Source organism: Podarcis liolepis, assembly GCF_965112155.1.
Source record: "Podarcis liolepis genome assembly, chromosome: 3".
Lineage (NCBI taxonomy): Eukaryota > Metazoa > Chordata > Lepidosauria > Squamata > Lacertidae > Podarcis > Podarcis liolepis.
The window spans coordinates 75,082,743-75,102,689 of NC_139557.1; the positions used below are offsets into that span (position 1 = coordinate 75,082,743).

Genomic DNA, 19,947 nt, shown 5'->3' on the forward strand with positions numbered 1-19,947 from the left:
ATTCCATGCATTCTGTCAGGTTCTGAATTTGCAGTGTTTAACCTACGGCCCCAACATCACACAAGGCAGATGTGTTTCAAAAGCAGTTTATAATATGTCATGGGGGGTCTGTTTCAAGAAAACAAAGTCCAAAAAGCTACTGGGTTCATGGAAGCCCTTGTGAAACACTAAACTCTGTCCTCTTGGTGTAATTCTGTTCATATCATCAATTAATCAATTGATTAATTTGAATCATACTCACCTACAGCTATGCCAGGATCTGAGTTAGCCGTCTGTACCAGTTCTTTGCCCTGATGTCGAATAACCCAATTTGGGTCAATCTGAGCTGTTCCTTTAGGATCCAATGGGACCATCTGGAACTTTCTGAAATCAGTTTCACTAATGGCATCATTTTCAGGACAAACATCAAAAATATCTGGGACTTTGTCATTGTCAAAGTCATCTTTGCAGATGTCACCTCGGCCATCACCTAAAATGCACACAAAACATTGAACGGTTTTCACGTTATATTCACACATCTCTCTTTCTGTAGGAAGAAGCCATGTTCAACAGGAAGGAAGGAAGCAGCCAAGCCACCTTCTCTAGACAACAGAATTAAATTTAAGAGAAGAGGGGCTACCATCTTGCACTCCAGGGGAATGGAATGGATAGCGCAGTGGGTGAGTTGCAATGGATCTTGGTGGGCAACTACTCCAACCTTCTGTGCAAGATGGGATCTGCAGTGCAGACAGGACTGTGCAAATCTGGGGATGGGCCCAGGCCATCTGGGAAATCAGTTGCTGACAAAAACTCCCTTATAACCTAACAAGCCAGGAGAACCACAATATTAAAAAGGAGCTTTGGAATTTTAAAACTCCATATTATCTCCATGTCATCAGATGCCTTCAGCATTGTTCTGTCATGAATACTTAAGACTGTGACCATGTACTTTTGTCACATCTGTAGCAAACGAGTGAAGAAGGCATTACAGTAAATCATATTAAAACAGCTCTTGGCTACTCTTTATTTATGAGAGACTGTGTGAGAGAGGGAGGGAGAGCAGTGATAAGCTATGGGATAAATAATCATTTTCCCCCCTAAAACTTGGAATGTGGCTATAATGAAATCTTGAGTGATTAATGTGGTATTTAAGACAGAGCCATTCAAGTGAACAGAGACTGCAACCACCAGATCTGTTATAAGGAAGCCCTGCTGTTGGCAATGTGGTAAATACTTTGCAAGCTGTGTGTCTTAGAATGTAATATTTATACTGGTTTGGGTTAAAAAGTTATTTGGGTTGAAGAACAGTAGACATTCAAATAAATGTCAAAACAACAAAACTGAAATGTCACAAATATGTTTTCTGTTCCACAAGTCCTTTTTAAAGGCACACACACACATTCTACAACATTTTCCCCAAACTTTTTTCTTTGATAAGGAAATACAATTCTTGTGTTTCTCTCGAATCATGAGGACACTAAACTTGGTTGGGGGGGGTTGGTGGTGGGGAGAATGATGAGAATCTCAGCCAATTATGTTTTTGCAGATTCACTTATTGTTTTCTGCATTCATTTCTCTTATCAGTAGAGACTCCTACCACATGTTTCGCAGGCATGTTTCATTAGAACACTGTCTCTCTACTCCAATCTTCTATTCTAATCCTCAAGGACAGACTTTGTTATGGAACTGCCAAAAAAGTTCTTAAAAAAAAAATACGGAGTCAAGCATCTCAGATGCTTTTTGTAGTTCATCTCTGTGAGAAAATGGCTCCACATTCCACGGACTGACTGGCTGGCTGGTTGCCAAGTTGAACTCCAAATTCTGACCAGCTGTATGCTCCTGAACGTGTTTATCTTTACACTTAAGGGGGAAAGTGTGTGTTCCCAGTTTTATCCTCTTGCCAACATCAAAGAAGCAATTTCTTTGTCCAAATGAGGTTTTAATTTTTCACCACATATGTTTCTTACGTTCCCTGTGGTGCTGATTGCTGACAAGGCTGTTTTTTCATCAAAAAGTTTAAAAAGCATCTGCCCCACCAGCCATGACCACAGGCTCCTTGGAGGTCTGCTTTCTGGAAGATGGTTGTTCAGGACACAGTAAAATTCTGCCTTATTTCTTGACCCTAGATTCAAATGACACTGTGGAGTATCCGTCACAGAACAGCTAACTGGTGAGAAATCTAAGCTCCTCCTGCTCTGTGTGATTAGAGACATAACTGGGCAGAATACGTAAGTGGGCAGGATCTGCTGTGGTGTTAACCCGAGAGCCAGTGTTGTGTACTGTCTGCTAAGGAGCAGGAAGAGCCAGATTCAAATTCCCCACTCAGCTATGAGGTCACTGGATGACCTTGAGGCAGCTGGTTTATGGATTGGCTCACTCGTTTTCAAAGCACTACTTTCAAATATATTAAAACTATTTAGTAAGATTACTCCAGGCAGAAAACCCTCATAAAGATTTCAGCAAAAGGATGTGTTTGGGTGTGCCTTTGATGAGCTAAGGGATGCTAAACATATTCTTGCATAACTATTTGACTTTTAGGAGACATCTGAAGGCTGTCTGAACATCTGAACATGCTGGCATGTTCAGGGAAGTTTGTAATGGTTGTTGTTTTATTGTGATTTTAATATTTTGTTGGGAGCCACCCAGTCAGGATGGGTGGCTAAAAACAATAACAACAACAACAACAACAACAACAACAACAACAATGCTACTTTTATTAGTCATCTCACTTCAGTACTCTGTTCAATCTATAATTCTTTGCAGAAGTTATTAATCCCAGTTTTCTTTCTTAGCTTCTCAAAGAATATTTTATGAAGATGTCTCATTAACAACCTGTACGGATGTTTTTCATCACAGTATTGTCAGATTCTACTACAAAGGGATGCTCTGAGCATCACAAAGCAGTCGTGGCCCTCCTGCTTGATCACCTACAAAACCAACTTGCTAATGCCATTGCACTTAAAAGAAGTACACCATTAAAAGGAGACCACCTGTGAATTCTCCAGACCTAGGAATACTTTCAGAACTGCATGCAACACTACAGGCATGCCAGCAGCTGGGTGCGAACACACCTGAACAGACTCATCTGTGATAGAAACAAGTCAAACTTTGATCAGCTTTCCAACACATATGAGCCAGTAGCAGATGCTATGGTAGGGCTGCCCTGCTGACCTCCACTCCCTGTGGATGAGTCCCTGCTGCAAACCAAGATGGATGGAGAACACTGGCTGAGCCAACCTGGCATTTCTGCTGGCATGTTTTCACTAGGCCAACCTCGCTGCCACCTCCCCTGTCCTGCTTTCAGTCCCAGTACACAGCAACGATTCAGCTGGAGAGAGATCAAGGGCACCACACCATCTACTGCTGGTGGGCTCAGCTTGGATTGAGAGGACCATCTTTAGTCTTCACTGAAGAAACACCTAAGTCTATGGTACTAACAAATCTACTATGGCATAAGCGTTCGTGGACTGCAGCAGGGAAGGTGGGCTTCTGGCCCTCTAGATGTTGTCAGCTTCCAATTCCCAACAATCTCAGCCATCATGGTAGAGATGATGTGAGTTGTAGTCTAGCAACACCTGGAGGGGAATAGGTTCTCCATCCCTGGAACACACCATCGTATGCCTGAAGGTGACTGTAGTCCACAAAATGATATGCCACCGTATATGTCTTTAAAGTTCCCATAGTCTTACCATCAGAATCCTTCTGGTCAGGGTTGTATGTGAGTCGGCAGTTGTCCCGGTCGTCTGGGATGCCATCGTTGTCATCATCAGAATCACAAGCATCCCCTTTACCATCTTTGTCATGGTCAGCCTGATTGGCATTGGAAATGTACGGACAATTGTCTTTGTTATTCTGGTGGCCATCTTCATCTATGTCTTGATTGTTGTCACACTGATCACCAACCAGGTCATTGTCCACATCAGTCTAAAGGCGGGGACAGGAAACAAGATTTGAATTTTTGCAACGGTGAACCAAAAAAGGCAGGGGAACCACATGATCACACTGTTAATGGTTCCCTTCAGAAATGTTAATGTATAATGAAGGCAGTCTGAAAAGTAATATTCTATAAACATACTGAGATATCCCAACCTTGCAAAATAGATTCTTATTTCAAATTCCTCATTTAAATCTACTGACTCTTAAGCCGATACCCTTAAGTACTTACTTACTTTTATTTATCTGTTGTATTTATATCCCACTGCAGGAAGCAGTGGAAGACAGGAGAGCCTGGCGTGCTCTGGTCCACGGGGTCACGAAGAGTCAGACACTACTAAACAACAAATTTATATCCCACCTATAGCCCTAAAAGCAAACAGATGCAAGCCCATAGCATCTCCAATTTTAATGGAAGGAAGAAATGTGTCATTTATCAGAAGTTTGGGAAGCATGGTTTCTACGTGATTTCTTGCATAGAACAGAGGCTGGCTAAGTTGAAGAAGTGGATTATCAGGGTAGGTGGTGGTATGCTTGAAGGGATGTTTTCTAACTGATCTTTAACTCATACAGTTTTTCCAACATAACATTAATTCTTCCAGAATCGTGGTCTTTTCTCTCTTTTTTGCATCTGTTTTCATACTGTAAGCATTTGGCATCTGCCCCCAAAGTATCTGTTAAGAAGAGTGCAAGATGAAAATGCAATGCAGGCATTTTAATGAATGAAATTGGTGCCAACACACTGGAAGACCTTTGACGTCCTCAACAGATCTCAGTTCTAGCCTTAGGCCCCTTTGTAAGATTTTGCAGATGAGAAAAGTGGCGCTGCTCTCGTGAGAAACTTCTCTTGCCTAGGCAGCATTCTTATGTTATGAGTGACTGCTATTGACCTCAGCTGCTTTCAGGGTTTTTATGTATATATATATGCCCCGAGAAGCCAACGGCAATAACTTTGCGCAATTAGAAATTCCAGACCATTCATCCAAATCAAAGGCAAAGCTGTTGTGTCAGAGCTTTGAAAACTTGAAAAGCTGCACTCTTTCTTTTTTAAAATAACCTGGGCATTCAATTTACCTCAAACCATGCCGTTTGCCACCAACATTTGCCTTTAATATAAACATGTGCCCTGTGACTGAACAGAACCATATTAATTCTACGTAAACTGGGTGGTTTCCCCTCCCACTTCCCGAATAGAATTACAAGTAAGTCTAGGAAGTAGCATTTCTGAAATGCAGAGCTGGAAAGCCCATTGTGGTCTGGGAGTTGTGTTACCCATTTTAAAGTGCCTGGTGGGCCAAATAAAAAAGCACATACATATACATAATCTCTCTCAGAGGCACACAGTTTGTTTCACACATAAATCTCATGTGCTCCCCACCTTCTCCTTCATCAGAACCAACCTGGCGAGAAACTAGTGACAATCAGAAAGGGGCGATCTCTTGTATATATTGGGGCTTAATTGAGAAAGGGAAACGGGTGACACTGTGGTCTAAACCACTGAACCTCTTGGGCTTGCTGATTAGAAGGTTGACAGTTTGAATCCCCATGACAGGGTGAGCTCCTGTTGCTCTGTCTCAGCTCCTGCCAACCTAGCACTTCGAAAGCACACTACTTCAAGTACATAAATCGGTACCACTGTGGCAGGAAAGTAAACGGCGTTTCTGTGTGCTCTGGTTTCCGTCGCAGTGTTCCATTGCACCCGAAGTGGTTTAGTCATGCTGGCCACATGACCCTGAAAGCTGTCTGTGGACAAATGCTGGCTCCCTCAGCCTGAAGCAAGATGAGCACCATACCCCATAGTCAAGTTTGACTGGACTTAACCGTCCAGGGGTCCTTTACCTTTTTTTTAACCTTTAATTGAGAAAATAGCAGGAGATGTTCCTGGGGTGAAACTGGGAGTCAGATTTTCTGAGTTGACATGCACAGGATTATGGTGGTGGATGACTTGGAACTGAATGTGTGAGCTGCCTCCATTGAAAATATTGCAGGCTGGGAGTGGAATCTCCACATGTGGTGTTGGATGTCTGGTGTCACACATACAAGCCATCACCACACAGGGTTGTTGCTGGATGCCTGTATGAACCTGCACTCAAACTAGAAGACTCCCTGTTAGGAAGAGGGATGAAAGACTATTCATGAACAAAAGCTCTCCTTTATTCTTGCTTTCCTGCATCTTGAAACAATCTACCCCCAAAAGCATATAATTGGAACACTGAGTATCTCTGCAATAACAAAAACCTTCTTTACCCCTAAATCCAACCAGGTATGAATTTAGATCTTGAAAAGGGGAGAAAGGAACAACCAGCCTTGCTGAAATATCCTTCAAAGCAGGCAAAAGGCAGCCTGTGTTAATAGTACACAGTACAGTGTAGTGGTACCTCTACAAGGGTGAAGACAGAGGTTCTTCACATCCATACAGTCCCCCCCCCCATGTATATACTACTTACCTGATCAGGATTGTGCACCAGTGGGCAGTTATCGCAGTGATCACCAACTCCGTCTCCATCTGTATCTCTCTGGTCTGTGTTGTAGACATATGGGCAGTTATCGCGTTCATTGAAAACATCTGCCGGGATGGGGGAAAAGCAATTCAAAAGCATTATGTTCAGATTCCACTTGCATAAAGCAACATGCACTGGTTTCCAAGAAACTAGCACAACCATGAATGAGAATTCCCACCATTTTATTCTCATTGGAAACTAAGTGCATCCAAGAGACAATGATGGGACCATGGTAACCCAGTGAGTTTTTGTATTTAAGCCTGGTCTCTCCATGCTAGGTGGCACACATTATATCTTGAACTGATAGCACTACTGCTTGTTAACTAGGGTGCGCTTGTCTTGCTGTGCCTTCCCTAAATTACAAGGCTACAAATACTATAAAGTCTGTAGGGTTGTACTAGCTGGTCCCTCTCCCTAATTCAGCTCTGTGGTGACCCCTCTCTGCCCAACTCTTGGTCACATAAAAGCTTTGCCTGACACATTTTCTGGTGACGGTGAGAAGGTAAGAACAAAACCACCCTGTTTTGTGACAAATCAGTTGATGACCTATCACCTTCCACTCTCAATTGAAGGTAGTCGATTCATGCAGACCTTTCAAGATAGGGCAGTCCAACTTTTCCGATTTTATCCAATAGTGAATGGGAGAGAGCAGTACTCTGATGGGCAGCTTATGAAACAACTTGGACCAAGGCAAACAGTTTCCTGAAGCAGCAAAATGAGGTCTGATCCAAATCTTGTGGTTTGTGCAGTCCCCTAGTATATTTTTATTGTTTGAACTCTGTGTAAACAGTCCAGAGGAATCTGTTGATTAGGTGGTCAACAAATGTCCTAAATCAATACTATAAAATTTACTATGAAATGTATCCCCTGAGCTGACCTGAGGTTTATGCAGTTTTGTTTTAGATTTCAGATTTCATTTATTTTTTAGTAATAAATTTTTTTGCTGATTCTTACAATATTTGCAGGAAACAAGAAGAAAACCCTTTCCAGGAATACTGGTTTATATATTTTTATTTTTATTTTTGCAATGATATATATTTTGATTGTAAGCTGCCTTGTATATTTAGATATGTCTAAATAAATAACCACGAGTGTTAATGGAAACTCCATACTATGGAAAACCTTCAAGGGTTTTAGATATCTGCTGATACACACATCCAACACTTTACACATTTATTGAATCAAATCTGAGGCTTAACAGGGGTTTTTTCTCCAGTGCTGAAAACTGGGATTCATCTGCCAGGAAATGCAGCAGCAACGTCCCTCTAAGGACACTGAAGCTTCTGCTTCCAAGTCATGCCAAAAACCACAAGCCTAGAGGCATTCCAAAAACACCAAATATATTTAGGTTGGTAGGTTTTTTCAGTACTGGGCTACTGTTCAGGTCAGGTTTGCCAGTTTAATAACCTGAAATGTCACTGTTGGGTTTTTCCTCCTTCCTGAGCCAAAAATGTAACTTGGGATCCTTATTATTCTAGCATCCAAAAGAAATTTCCTTTTTTCTCCCAAGGCGTTTTGGCAAACACATTGGGTGAAGACATTTGATTTGGCTGGCACTTCAAGTGTGGCTCTTCATGCGAGCATATTTGACAGCACAAATAATTAGAAAGAATATGGGTATTGCTGGCCATAATTTTCATTACTTCTGAAATTATTATATCAAGTGAATGTTATAGTCTTAAAAATGGGACGTGGGTTCTTAAAGAGTACCTTTCCCATTATAAGATCATTAAAGACTTGTCAGAGAGACTATGCAAATAGTCCATTCTGTTCCAGAACTGGTTTGAAGAAATGGCAAAACCTTTACCATGAAATTATTTGCCCAGTAAACCCCACCAAACCATAAGTTTTAGGTACACCACTAAGATTTCTTTGATTAAGAAATCCTTCATAGACATAACTGGTGGTTGAAAATGCTTGATTTCCTCTTCTCTTCTCCTGCCCCCCTCAGCAATATATCACAGCTTTTATAGCCTACATATAGGAGGGGTGTTTAAAATGAGAGTCGTCATAGCGTCCTCTTTTTTGCAAATGAGGCAACCCTATCCTTTGCCTTCAATGCATGGATTGATTTGATAGAGTTGTTCACAAGGGTGAGGGCAATAGCTTATTTTGAACCAGTTTCTCCCACGTTGAACAGAAACAAAATATATGAGAATGAATAAGAATTTACCATCGCCATCAATATCCACCGCACATGCATCACCCTCTCCATTATTATCGGTGTCAATCTGAGCAGGATTGTGCACATAGGGGCAATTATCGCAGCGGTCACCAACTTCATCCTTGTCATAATCAAATTGACGAGGATTAAAAATAAGGGGGCAGTTGTCCTAAAAAAGGAAAAAGATTAAAGAAAAGAGGTGTAAGCATAGCTCAGAGACCATTATATTTCCAATCAACCTTTTCCCTTTCTGTAAATCAAATAGCATACACCTACTGGGGTTCCCAAGGGTTTCATGTAAATACTGCTAATAATAGTAAATTAGCATCAAATGAGGCATATGTAAGACTATCACTCTCTCATACACTCTGCTTGAGTCAATGTCTTTCAACCTTTCCCCATATGAATACGACAAGCCAACAAAACAGCTGTAAAAATCCCATAGAGTGCGACATTCTTTGAGAATTTCTGTTGGTCTGAAATGTGGAACAAGTAATGATCAGCGACATCTGTAAGCAATAGTGGTATCCCAAATGGTACAGTTTAAATTCTGATATCTGACAACAGATGTAGAGAAATGAGAATGCAGCAAATATACCAACAACTTCTTAATGGTGTCCATATTTATTTCTTCTGAAAGGAGAAGATGGGTTAATGAAAACAAGCTTACTTTATCATCCTCAACACCATCGTTATCATCATCCTCATCACAGGCATCTCCCTTTCCATCTTTATCGAAGTCTTCTTGTCCAGAATTAGGCAGAAGAGGACAGTTATCCTGTAAAAACAGACAACCCCAGATTGGCACATGCTTCTATTTCACAAATTGATAATAATGCCAAACTCTGACTAAATGTTTGTATGCCCCTCCAGAGACCAAAATACGGCACTGGGCGACTTCAAAATGGGAATTCTGAAGTCTTTTCTAAAGTCAACATGCATATGTATTCAATTAATTTTCACACACTTTTAGGCAGCCTTTGGTTTGTGTTGGATTATATTGCTAAAGTGGAATGATATCCGATGATGGTTGCCACCTTATATTTTTGCTAGACTGCTTTAAAGGAAAGCATTTAACCTTTATTAAATCAACATATGTACTACAAAAATAATGGGTTTGGCTTTTGGGAAGAACCTCCCCTAAATGAATTCCGCATGTTTGAGTTTTGTTTTTTTGTCTTTTAATGAAAGTAGTTCCTGATTCTTCTTGAATCAAATGAAGTACGTCCTGGTGACAGGAACCAAAAAGAAAGAAAGAAAGAAAGAACCATATATGCTGAGCTGGTCACATTAACAAATGAGCAGACATTAGCCAGGGCTGAAAGAATTTGACATCTCAATTGTATGCCCAAGGAACATTTAATACTCCCTCCCTGATCATGGAAAAGCAGGAAAAGAGAAATCCATTCCTAGATCCATCCCCCAGTCTTATAAAGTCACATTCAGCTTCAAGTTACAAGCATTTCTCGCAGTTTAAAGTAAGTTTAAAGTAATGCACAAAATTCTGGTTTGTTTCAATTCACTTGCTGTTGGGGGGGGGTGTGATATACTTTGGTGCTGTATTGTTTTTGACTGTATTGGTTTGATAAAGGGTGTCTTCAGCACTTACTCATCTGCTTTTCACTGGTTTATTTGGTTAACCTGTTGAGAAGGTATGTTATCAGTAACCTGACTAAGCCATATTTTGTGATGAAAGGATGGTGTAGCAAGGTGACAGAAGCACTGCCCTTGCATGAAGCAATGAGCTGCCCCGAGACCTCCGGGTATTGGGCAGTATATAAATTCTAATTATAATAATAATAATAGTAACAACAATAACAACAATACATTGTGCATTCAACTATTTCAGTGGAATGATCCCGATTCTGACATGTCTATCCAGTCATATCTTTATGGTGGATCATAAGAGGAATATAATTTTGGTAGACTAGGAGCCCAAAATGGACAGATTCTCTAAACTGAGAGCCCTACCAACCTTGGAAAAATATTTATTTCAACAGTGGCCTAACAAATGGTTCAGAAAATGATGGTCACTGGAGGCTATCACTAGACTTGCCCTTCATTCACTGCCCTTCAGTGAGACATTTATGGCATTTCCATTGCTTCTTACTTACTTTTATGCAGTGATAAGTTGCATTGGCAGCACAGACCAAGTTATGATTGGGCCATCCATCCAGATCAGAATCTTCACCACAAATGAATCCATCACCAGCATAGCCTGTCCTACATTCACACTTGTACATAGGGTCACTGAAATGCCCAAGGTAGATGCACTCGGCTGACCTGTGACAGTTGTGTGTCTTGTCTTTGCAAGGATTGGCAGGTTCACATACCTGAAAAAGCAAATCATAATCATTCAGACCATGCTTCTGTACGGGCATAAGGGTACTTCAGGTCTGGGGCTAAATTAAGCTAAGTCAACTGCAGCACCAGACCCCAGCTAAATTGGAAGAGGAGACAGTGATGCTTTGATGCAAGCTATCCCATTTTATTTTCTCTAAATAAATGTATTATGAGCTACAGGGGCATGAGCTTGTTTATTATATATTTGCTTTTATGTCATTCTCATCATAGCAAGTTACAATACTTGAAAAGAATTCGCAGGGTGCTTTCTGCAGTACAGGTGACTTTAGGAACAGGACAATATATGGTGGCTGGGACCAGGAAAACCTTCCTGGAATGGCTGGGACCACAACAGTATCTGTGGGTAAGAATTGTGATAACAACACAAGAGAAGAGATGCTTTGGATGGCAAGACCTACTCAGTTCCACATAGTGCTGGAAAAGCCATTCAAAGCCAAATTTGAATTCAACTAAGTTGGCCAAAAATGTCTGTTTTTCAAATGCCTCATTTTAAACAGTTTTTAGTACCGATAGTCAAGCAGGCAACACACATTTTAGTACCGATAGTCAAGCAGGCAACACACCCTCAAATGACACATGAAGCATCCAAAATATCTGATTATTCAGAAGAGTAGATAAACAGCAGTTTTAGTTTCCCATAATATTGTTGAGCTTTGAGCCACACATCCTTTAGCTGGGCCCAGATTTAACAACCTTTTATTAAAATCCTGGGCAGAGCCTCAAGGAACATTTCCTTTCTGACTGAGCTAATTAGCTGCACACGTTTGTCAATGCAGTAATTATGAATAATGCTTTATTTAACTAAAGGGTCGCCTTAAGCAGAATTTTACATTACTTCACAAAATTCTCTTACATCTGCTGATTCTGGATGTCATTAACTAACGTAAATCAACCCCACCCATTTCCTTTGCAGCAGTTTCAGGATGTAGCACCAAACCAGCTATTTAGCTGCCTTTAGGTTTTTGTTTTTGTTTTCACATAGAGAGACAGCCTAATGGACTGTGATTTCTTTTCCACAAGTCCTGACTGGTACTTCTGTATTGCTATTGTTTTGATTGACAGCTTTGCTAGAGTAGTTTAACATTAACGGATGTTTCACATTTAGACTTCACAAACCGTGTCAGCCAGAACACGGAGAACTATGAAGGGAGTGAGTAAAACCCAATGAAACTATTTTAAAATGAGGGTGGGGAATGTCTTTTTATCAAATCTAATTTAGTTGCATTGTCTCATGTTCACTGAATAAAGATCTCCCCAAAGTGACCTATTTCATACAGAGTGCGTCAAACAATCCCTTATATTAATTGTGCTGGTTCTCAAGTGCAATGCATTAAGAATATGTTAGTGAAGAACCTGTGGCTGAAGGGCTAACATAAGAACAGGCTTTCTGGATCAGACCCATCTGCTCCAGCATTTTGTTCTCACAAGATGAGCATGGGAAGCCCAGAAACAGAACATGAGTGCGAGAGCACTCTCCCTGTTTGTGTTCAGTCAGAGAGGCATAGTGCCTTTGTTACTGGGGGTAATGTATAGCTATCACAACTAGTAGCCTTTCCATAGATTTCTCTAATCCCATTTTAAAGTAATCCAAGTTAGCGGCCATCATTACATCCTGTGCTATATGAAGAATTAATCCCTCTCCTCCTATGCACTGTTATACCTTCTTGACCCTTTTCAATTGGCCCTAATCTTTTTTCTTTTTTTAATATAAAGAAATGACTTTTGAGATCAGTTTATTAAAGAGTTTGGAGTGGTTTTGAATGCCAGGTTTCCAATCTAAGGGGTACATTATAAACATGCAAGCTGCACTCTTGCTCATTTCGAGATGCTCCAAGACAATGAAGTCTTTAGGACTGATACTTCATCACCCTCTTTGTGCCATAGTTTTATAGCAGATGTATCACATTTTCCATCCCGTTACTGGCCTTCTTTCAACAGCACTTACTTGTTTTTCTTTCTTGGCAGCCTCTAGGCCCACCCCATAAGGCTGACTTCCTTTGTAGCGAGGAGGGCATGGCAAGCAATGGAATCCAGGATTGGTGTTTACACAACGGTGGTTCTGATTTAACTTAAAGCAAACGTCTGGCACTACTGCACACTGCAAAAAACAAAGACACACACACACAACCAGAAAGAAGTATTGAGTTATATCACAGAGGAACCTCCAACGAAGTTGGCTAAGTGTTTCCATTGGGTGGGGTCAAAGCGGCATTTCTGTATGAACCAAAACTGTGTCTACCTCATCAAGGTCTTCACAGACTGTTCCGTTTCCAAGGTAACCAGCAGGGCATGCACCACAGGACCAAGAACCATCCGGGAAGCTGTTGCATTCTGCTCCAGGAAAGCAAGGGTTTGACAAACATCCATCTGCCAAAGCAAGGGGAAAGAGCATTAATTGTGTCAGTACGAAGCCAATCTCCTTATCTGAATACAGAGGAAGAAAAACAGCTTTACATCATTTCTATATTAAATCTCCCCACCCACTTCGAAGCAACTGTATTAAAATTTACTACGAATATATTTTATACCAGTCCCAGATAGACGATGCCAAAAGGACAAGTTGTATACAAAGGCACAGCAGTAAGGATATAGTATGTCTGAAACTGCCTAGCTCAAAATGTCTACTCCAGACCGGAAGCTACTCTCCAGTTTCAGGCAGGTGCCTTTCTTAGCACTCTCAGCCAAGATCCTTTTAACTGGAGATGGCAGTGACTGAATCTCATCGAAGGAATTCAATATAGGATTAAGGAAATTGTTCTGTCAGGCTTGTGCTAGAGGTGCAATCTCTCCTCTCCTTCCCCCGTGCACTGTTCTTGGTGTTCTTCTGACACACACATCCCAAGTGGAGGGAGTGGGGAGAAAGCCCCATTGTGCTGGCATAAGTCCTTGTGTGAGCTTCCACAAGCAGGACCCATTAGTTGAACCCAGCCCAAAGTCTGCTGCATACAAATCCCATGTTCTGCCACTGTGCAGTTGCTGCTCCAACAATCGTAGGCTGGTCTAGCAGAATGGTTTGGAGTACTAGATCCCATGTGAGGCATGAAGTATACTTGGGTATCTTTGTTTAAAACACAGCTAACTATCCAGCACATTCCACACTCACCTATTGGACAATCCTGTTTGTTGCACATATCATGCTGTATGACATCTCCCATACATGCCTTTCCACCATACTGAGGCTCTGGGCTGTTGCAGAGACGAGATCTTTCCCGAATGCCTCCGCCACAGGTAACAGTGCATGCAGACCAAGGAGACCAAGGGCTCCATCGACCATTGACTGGAGTAGGACAGACAACAGAAAAAATTAGCATGGGCAGACACAGTACAGTCAAGAAAACAAAACAAAACACTGACCACACAGAGTGGTGTCATTCAGTGATTCAAGACGTTATTTCACCTGGCCACTTCACTAGTACAATGAATACAAATTGTCTTTCTGGTCTAGTCAAAGAACCTGAAAAGAATCTGCTCAAATTGCAAACTCTGTTTTGGCCATAATCCACAATCCTCCTACTCAGAAGTACCCCATTCACTTCAATGGGGTAACTAAAAAAAAGGGTTATAGATGGCAGCCTCTTCAGTCCCCTGAATCCAATAAGACAACTGGCAGTCCGGAAGGATAATGCAGTGCAAGAAAGAATGCATATTTTTGCTCACATAGTAATCTATCCCAGCTTTCTCTCCACATGACTTTGCCCATGCATATATACAAATACATGCAACAAATCTGAATTATGTTATTTTCATAGAAAAGACTCTGGGTGTGATTTTGCAAGTGGGATTCAGATGCACCCTGGCAAATTCAGATTGCACAATCAAAGTAGATTTGATGCTCTTGCACAACAAATCTGCTTTACCCTCACATCCACCCACCCCCCCCCATAAAAACCCAATACATTTTGCAGTACAGAAATTGATGGAGGAAAGATCTGGAAGATGTTGTTATATAGCCTCCTAATCAGAATGAATGCTCACTATAAAGCTGACATTGTCTAACCTCCCTGCAAACTGTAGGTGAACAAATCAGGAAGAATGATCAACAAATAGGTTGTGAAGAAGCAATTAGTAGTTCAAAGGTAGATATCAGTTTTTGAAAACATTGCACATCCTCAGGCTATAGCAGTTTCAGCCCATTGTCACTGAAGTAAAGATAATAGGAAGATGCAAATTTCATGACAGACTGAGGTTCTTCTATTTGAATTTCATTACTGGTTAAATATGGAACTGTAGACTTCACTCTCCTGCTAGAACATGCTTTTCATGTAGATGTTATTAAACTCAAATAATGAGAATAATGTTAGGTTTCCATTATAGAACATCTATTATAGAACATCTATACTATCCAATATACTGTAAACCTATGAAACCTCTGAGCAAATAGTAGACCCCTACATAGGTGAGTTCCATTGATTTCAGTGTGACTTACTGCCTCATAAATGTGCACAGAAATGCAGCCTAAGTCTAGTAGAATGTTATGATATTCTATTCAGTAGTGGACCATGTGGTGGGGCACCATCAGTCACCTGACTTCTGCATCACTACCTCTTACCAGGAATGGGAGGCAGTAGAGTGAGTTGATCTGGTGTTCTCACTGCTGCATTTCCACCATGCCAACTGATGCTTTCCCTCTCTACCTCCTGATAGACCAGAGGTCAGATGAGTGATGCCACCACACCACCTGTTACATAATCTATTTATTGCCTTGCACAGCAACCAGCTTTCGAGAAGGGGTACTTTGAAAAGTGAGTAAAAAGTTTCCCGTTCAAGGCAGACCCTCTAAAATAGTGTGCCATAGATTCCTTTATGGCATGCATACTTTTTATCACTTTATCTGAAGGGCCAAGTAGATGTGGATTCAGTCTAACAGAGCCCCAGTTGCTGATCTCAAATGTAAAGGATAGGTTCTTTCAGCTTGAGTAATGTTGACATCTAGACTGCAGCCTTATCAGAGGCTGAGAATTCAAACCAAAACACTTACTTGGACATGGGACTCCTTCACATTCTTTTGTTTCCCTTCCGCTTCCTTTGCAGCCTTTCCCACCCATCTGTGGGATGGGGGAATTGCAGAGACGTATGCGAGTTATGTTGCCTACCCCACAGGTGACAGAACAGGAAGACCAAGGGGACCAGTGGCTCCAGCCGCCATCTTGCCGTACTGATCAAGGAGAGAAAAAGAATCACAGTTCAAGGCCCTAAAGTCCCTAAATCCTCAAAGGTTCTAATAAAAATTCCCCTTTAATGTCTAGCAATGTAAGGAAAACTGTAACTGCAGTACAAATACCAATGGCAGCTGTGATTATCTGACAGTCCACGCCAACTTTCAGCCATGTCTATCAGTGTCAAAGTGGCCATATGTTTACTGCCCCCACGTGCTAATCATAGCTGGATATGTGGGCCACAAAGAGCAGTGTCCTCACCTGTCAATTATCTATTATCTACCTCTTTGCCTTGTGGGTAAGGGGAGTAGTTCAGGTCACATCTTAACATCTGATGAATCTAAAAAAAAGTCACACAAGCTCTTTCATGAGTGGATGTGTTTCTTTTGCATACAGGATTGATTCCAGGTGAGTAGCATTTGCTTGTTTGAGAAGCAAAGGAGAAGTTACAAAGATAAAAGCTTGACATTACAAACACTCACTGCGATTGTCGCATTTCCCGAGGGAACATGTTCTTGTTTGAATGGAGGGCCCTCGGCAAGTATTGCTGGTGACATCGCATGACCTTCCTCGTTGCTGGGTTCCAGATCCACAAGTGACAGAGCATTCTGTCCATTCAGACCAGGGTGACCAGCCTTCTTCACTGTCGTCAGCTGCAAATCAGAAGAATCATAGAGGTGCCCTGAACTGTCTTGTTCACATGTAAAAGCCTGCTGGAATTTGCAGATACATTAGGGAGCCAAAAATAAGCCGAAAGAAACAGGTGAACCAATGCATCTGTTGGGTTAGCTCTTCAAAGCTTAAGCCCATATACAGCCTGAAGCACTGAATAGACACAGCCCAACCAGCTACACATTATTATTGTTGGCATTGTTTGTCTTACACATCACTCTCAAAGCATATTGTCCATTTGGTCTGTAAAGCTATGTGCTCCAATAGTGTTCTGTGCTGGGGCTGCTCACAAGTATTCAAATTCTGGACAATTGTCAAGAAATGACCAAAATACTCAAACATCACATTCCAACCTCGCTGCCACTTTGTTTACAAAATCTATGAGGCAAACAATTTGAAAGGTTTCAGCTCTCAGGACCTCTTGACGTGGCTACTAGTGGCTGCCAAAACCTCAGTTGCCCCCAAATGGAAAACCTTACAGGACTTGTAATATGTGGATTTTAACTGAAAAAAAGAACTCATAAATTACATGTTGCCAAAGCTTGATGGACCCTGGAAAAATTCTATGCGGTTTGGTGGGAATTTATCTTATATACAGCTAAGGTAGACACAAAGGACTCCCTCTGCACAGTGCAATGTGATATGTAGATTTCCTAATGGTCTTAAGTACTGTACCAACTTAATATTAAGTCTCTCTCTCCCAGATATACTGTGTTGCTTTTTTGTTCCTCTGTTATTTTTGTTTGATTTACTTCAATAACATCTTCTTTTTAAGTGTCCCATTTGAAAATTTGCTCTCCACATGCAAATCTCTCTCCTCTCTCAGAGAAAGGTTGTTTCTCAAGGCTTCTCACTGATATACTTGGTTTGTTCACATGGAACGTGAGCATCACACAGGAGTAAACCGGCAACCTCTTCCCCTTGTAAAAACTGAAGTGGGAAATCCCTGTATGAAGATGATCACTTCAATATGGACTACAGCTCCCATCAGCCCTGACTCCTGGCCATGCTGGCTGAGGCTGATGGGAGTTACAGTTCAGCAATAACTAGAGGGTCACAGGTTCCCTATCCCTGCCTAAGCATAATGGCAATCATCCCAGAAGTCAGAAACCTTGCACCTCTCCTGCTCCTCCTTCTGTCATATGTTATTCCCTGCGGTACTTTCATCAAATGAAGAAAATTATGCAGGTGGCAAGACATTCAGGGATCAGCCAAGCAGTAACAGCACATAGTGTATAGCTAGTTAAGTGTGCAAGACTGACATAGGAAGTCTAGCTGGAATCATCTGCAGCCTTGCTCTTTGAAGACCCAGCAAGAGGTATTCAAGCTGAGACTTCTCTGCTAGGCAAGCTTTTAACAATAAGCTATCCTTGCATGCCATACTTACAGTGATAGCAGACAGGGCAGCACTCGCCATCAATAAAAGTGGGGCTGACACAGTGAACAGCTGGGCATGTGATTTTATTGCATATCGTTTTAGAGTTCTGTATGTGCAAAGGGGGGAAAAAACACATGGAACCATTACTCCAATATCAGTCAATCTAAATACCCTATCTTTTGGCAGGACATTCTTCAAATGAAGGAAAAAGTAATATAATCATAGAATTGCAGAGTTGGGCAGGATCCAAGGGTCCTCCAGGCCAACCCTCTGAAATGCAAAATGTTCATTGCAGGGATTATGCTTGAGTACCTAAGTTTGCCTTATTGACAAAAGATGCACATCAAAAAGTGCAACTGGCACCATGCTATTTTCCATCAGAGACTTATGCAACTGACAATATGAGATACCACACAGAAGAACGGGCTATAACACCCTCTAGTCGATCAGTAATAAAGCTTGTAGTTTTGCATCAGTGACAGCAGGTGGGCCAAACTGTACAGCTGCATCCCCATTAGGGTTGATGACGCCAGATTTAGTTAGTGGTGAGGGAGGGAGGAGGGTTCTGGCTACTAAAGGCCAAGGAATTCAACATGGGGTGAGGTGAGCAGATTGCCCTTCTTCGCCACTCTGCAGCTCCTTACATTCCTCCAAAATCTGCTCTGGAGGGTTATGGAAGAGGAAGGGGAAATCCCATTGCATGAGTGGCAGTCTGCTCCACTGATGTATTGATTCAACCCCAAGAATATGTGGCCATCCATCATAACAGTTTATCAAAGGCACCCTGCCAAATAAATAATAATAATAATAAATTGAAATTACAGAGCAGTGCAAAGCCCAGCAGAAAGAGATTGATGCCTATTAAAATAGCTCATTACAGTGGTACCTTGGTTCCCGAATGGCTTGGCTCCTGAACAAATTGGCTCCCGAATGTCACAAACCCAGAAGTAAGTGTTCCAGTTTTTGGGAAGCCAAATGTCCATTTCAGCTGTCAACATTGTTTCCGGGGCCAATCAGCCAATCAGAAGCCGTGCCTTGGTTTGCGAAAGTTTTGGAAGTCAAACAGACTTCCAGAATGGATTGATTTTGGGAACCAAGGTACCAATGTACTCCTGATTGGATGCAGAGCTGAAAAAACCCCTCTGTGTGATTGGGTGGGGAAGAGTAAATGATTCATTGATGCCTTACCTGGCAGTGACATTTCGTGCAGCTGTCCACAACCCAATGCGAATTATTCATAAACTCACGGCCATCTTGCCAACAAGCCGACTGGTTCTTGAGTGTTTTGTTGGGGCCAAGCAGTTCCGACACAATTTTCTCATTCACCTCAGACTGTACAATGAAACAGGTAGCATCAGTAGCGATGAATTGGCCGTTTTGCAATGCACCATAGTCAGAGAAGAGTGAAACTGTCACTAACCCTCAGCATAGAAAGCTAGGCTGCTCAGAACAGATTCCTTCTTTCACCCAGCTAAACTGAGCCAGAAAAGAAGCAAACAATTCAGTGAGTGCACTATTCCTCTGGGCGCAAACGTCCCAGCTAATGTTACAATCTGGGATTGCAGCGCTTACACAGATCTCCATAAATTCTACTGAAGAGATTGTCTTCCAGTATCACTCATCTTCCTTAAAAGGGAAGATGATTTCACTCTTGAGACATGTGCTAGACCACTTCAGGTCTATTTCAAATATGTGAAGTTGATTCATAACACAGACTGAAGCAGACAATGGAACAAAAGCCAGGCAATGACAAACAAGGCACATTCGTGTATTTTCTATATGATTTATCAAGGTGCCCAC

General features: G+C 41.6%; 1 protein-coding gene across 1 annotated transcript in view; it reads right to left on the minus strand.

Moving 5' to 3' along the window:
* The window catches only part of THBS2 (thrombospondin 2), a 45,130-nt gene that overhangs the window by 10,486 nt on the left and 14,697 nt on the right, over positions 1-19,947 (minus strand). The window contains exons 6-18 of the mRNA XM_083496414.1: positions 19,336-19,479; positions 18,157-18,253; positions 16,580-16,750; positions 15,920-16,096; positions 14,045-14,218; positions 13,181-13,308; positions 12,887-13,039; positions 10,692-10,910; positions 9,248-9,355; positions 8,587-8,746; positions 6,360-6,478; positions 3,669-3,903; positions 242-469 (exon numbers count right to left, since the gene is read on the minus strand). Coding sequence (XP_083352540.1) covers positions 242-469; positions 3,669-3,903; positions 6,360-6,478; positions 8,587-8,746; positions 9,248-9,355; positions 10,692-10,910; positions 12,887-13,039; positions 13,181-13,308; positions 14,045-14,218; positions 15,920-16,096; positions 16,580-16,750; positions 18,157-18,253; positions 19,336-19,479 — 2,113 coding nt within the window. The remainder of the gene's footprint in view (positions 1-241; positions 470-3,668; positions 3,904-6,359; positions 6,479-8,586; positions 8,747-9,247; positions 9,356-10,691; positions 10,911-12,886; positions 13,040-13,180; positions 13,309-14,044; positions 14,219-15,919; positions 16,097-16,579; positions 16,751-18,156; positions 18,254-19,335; positions 19,480-19,947) is intronic.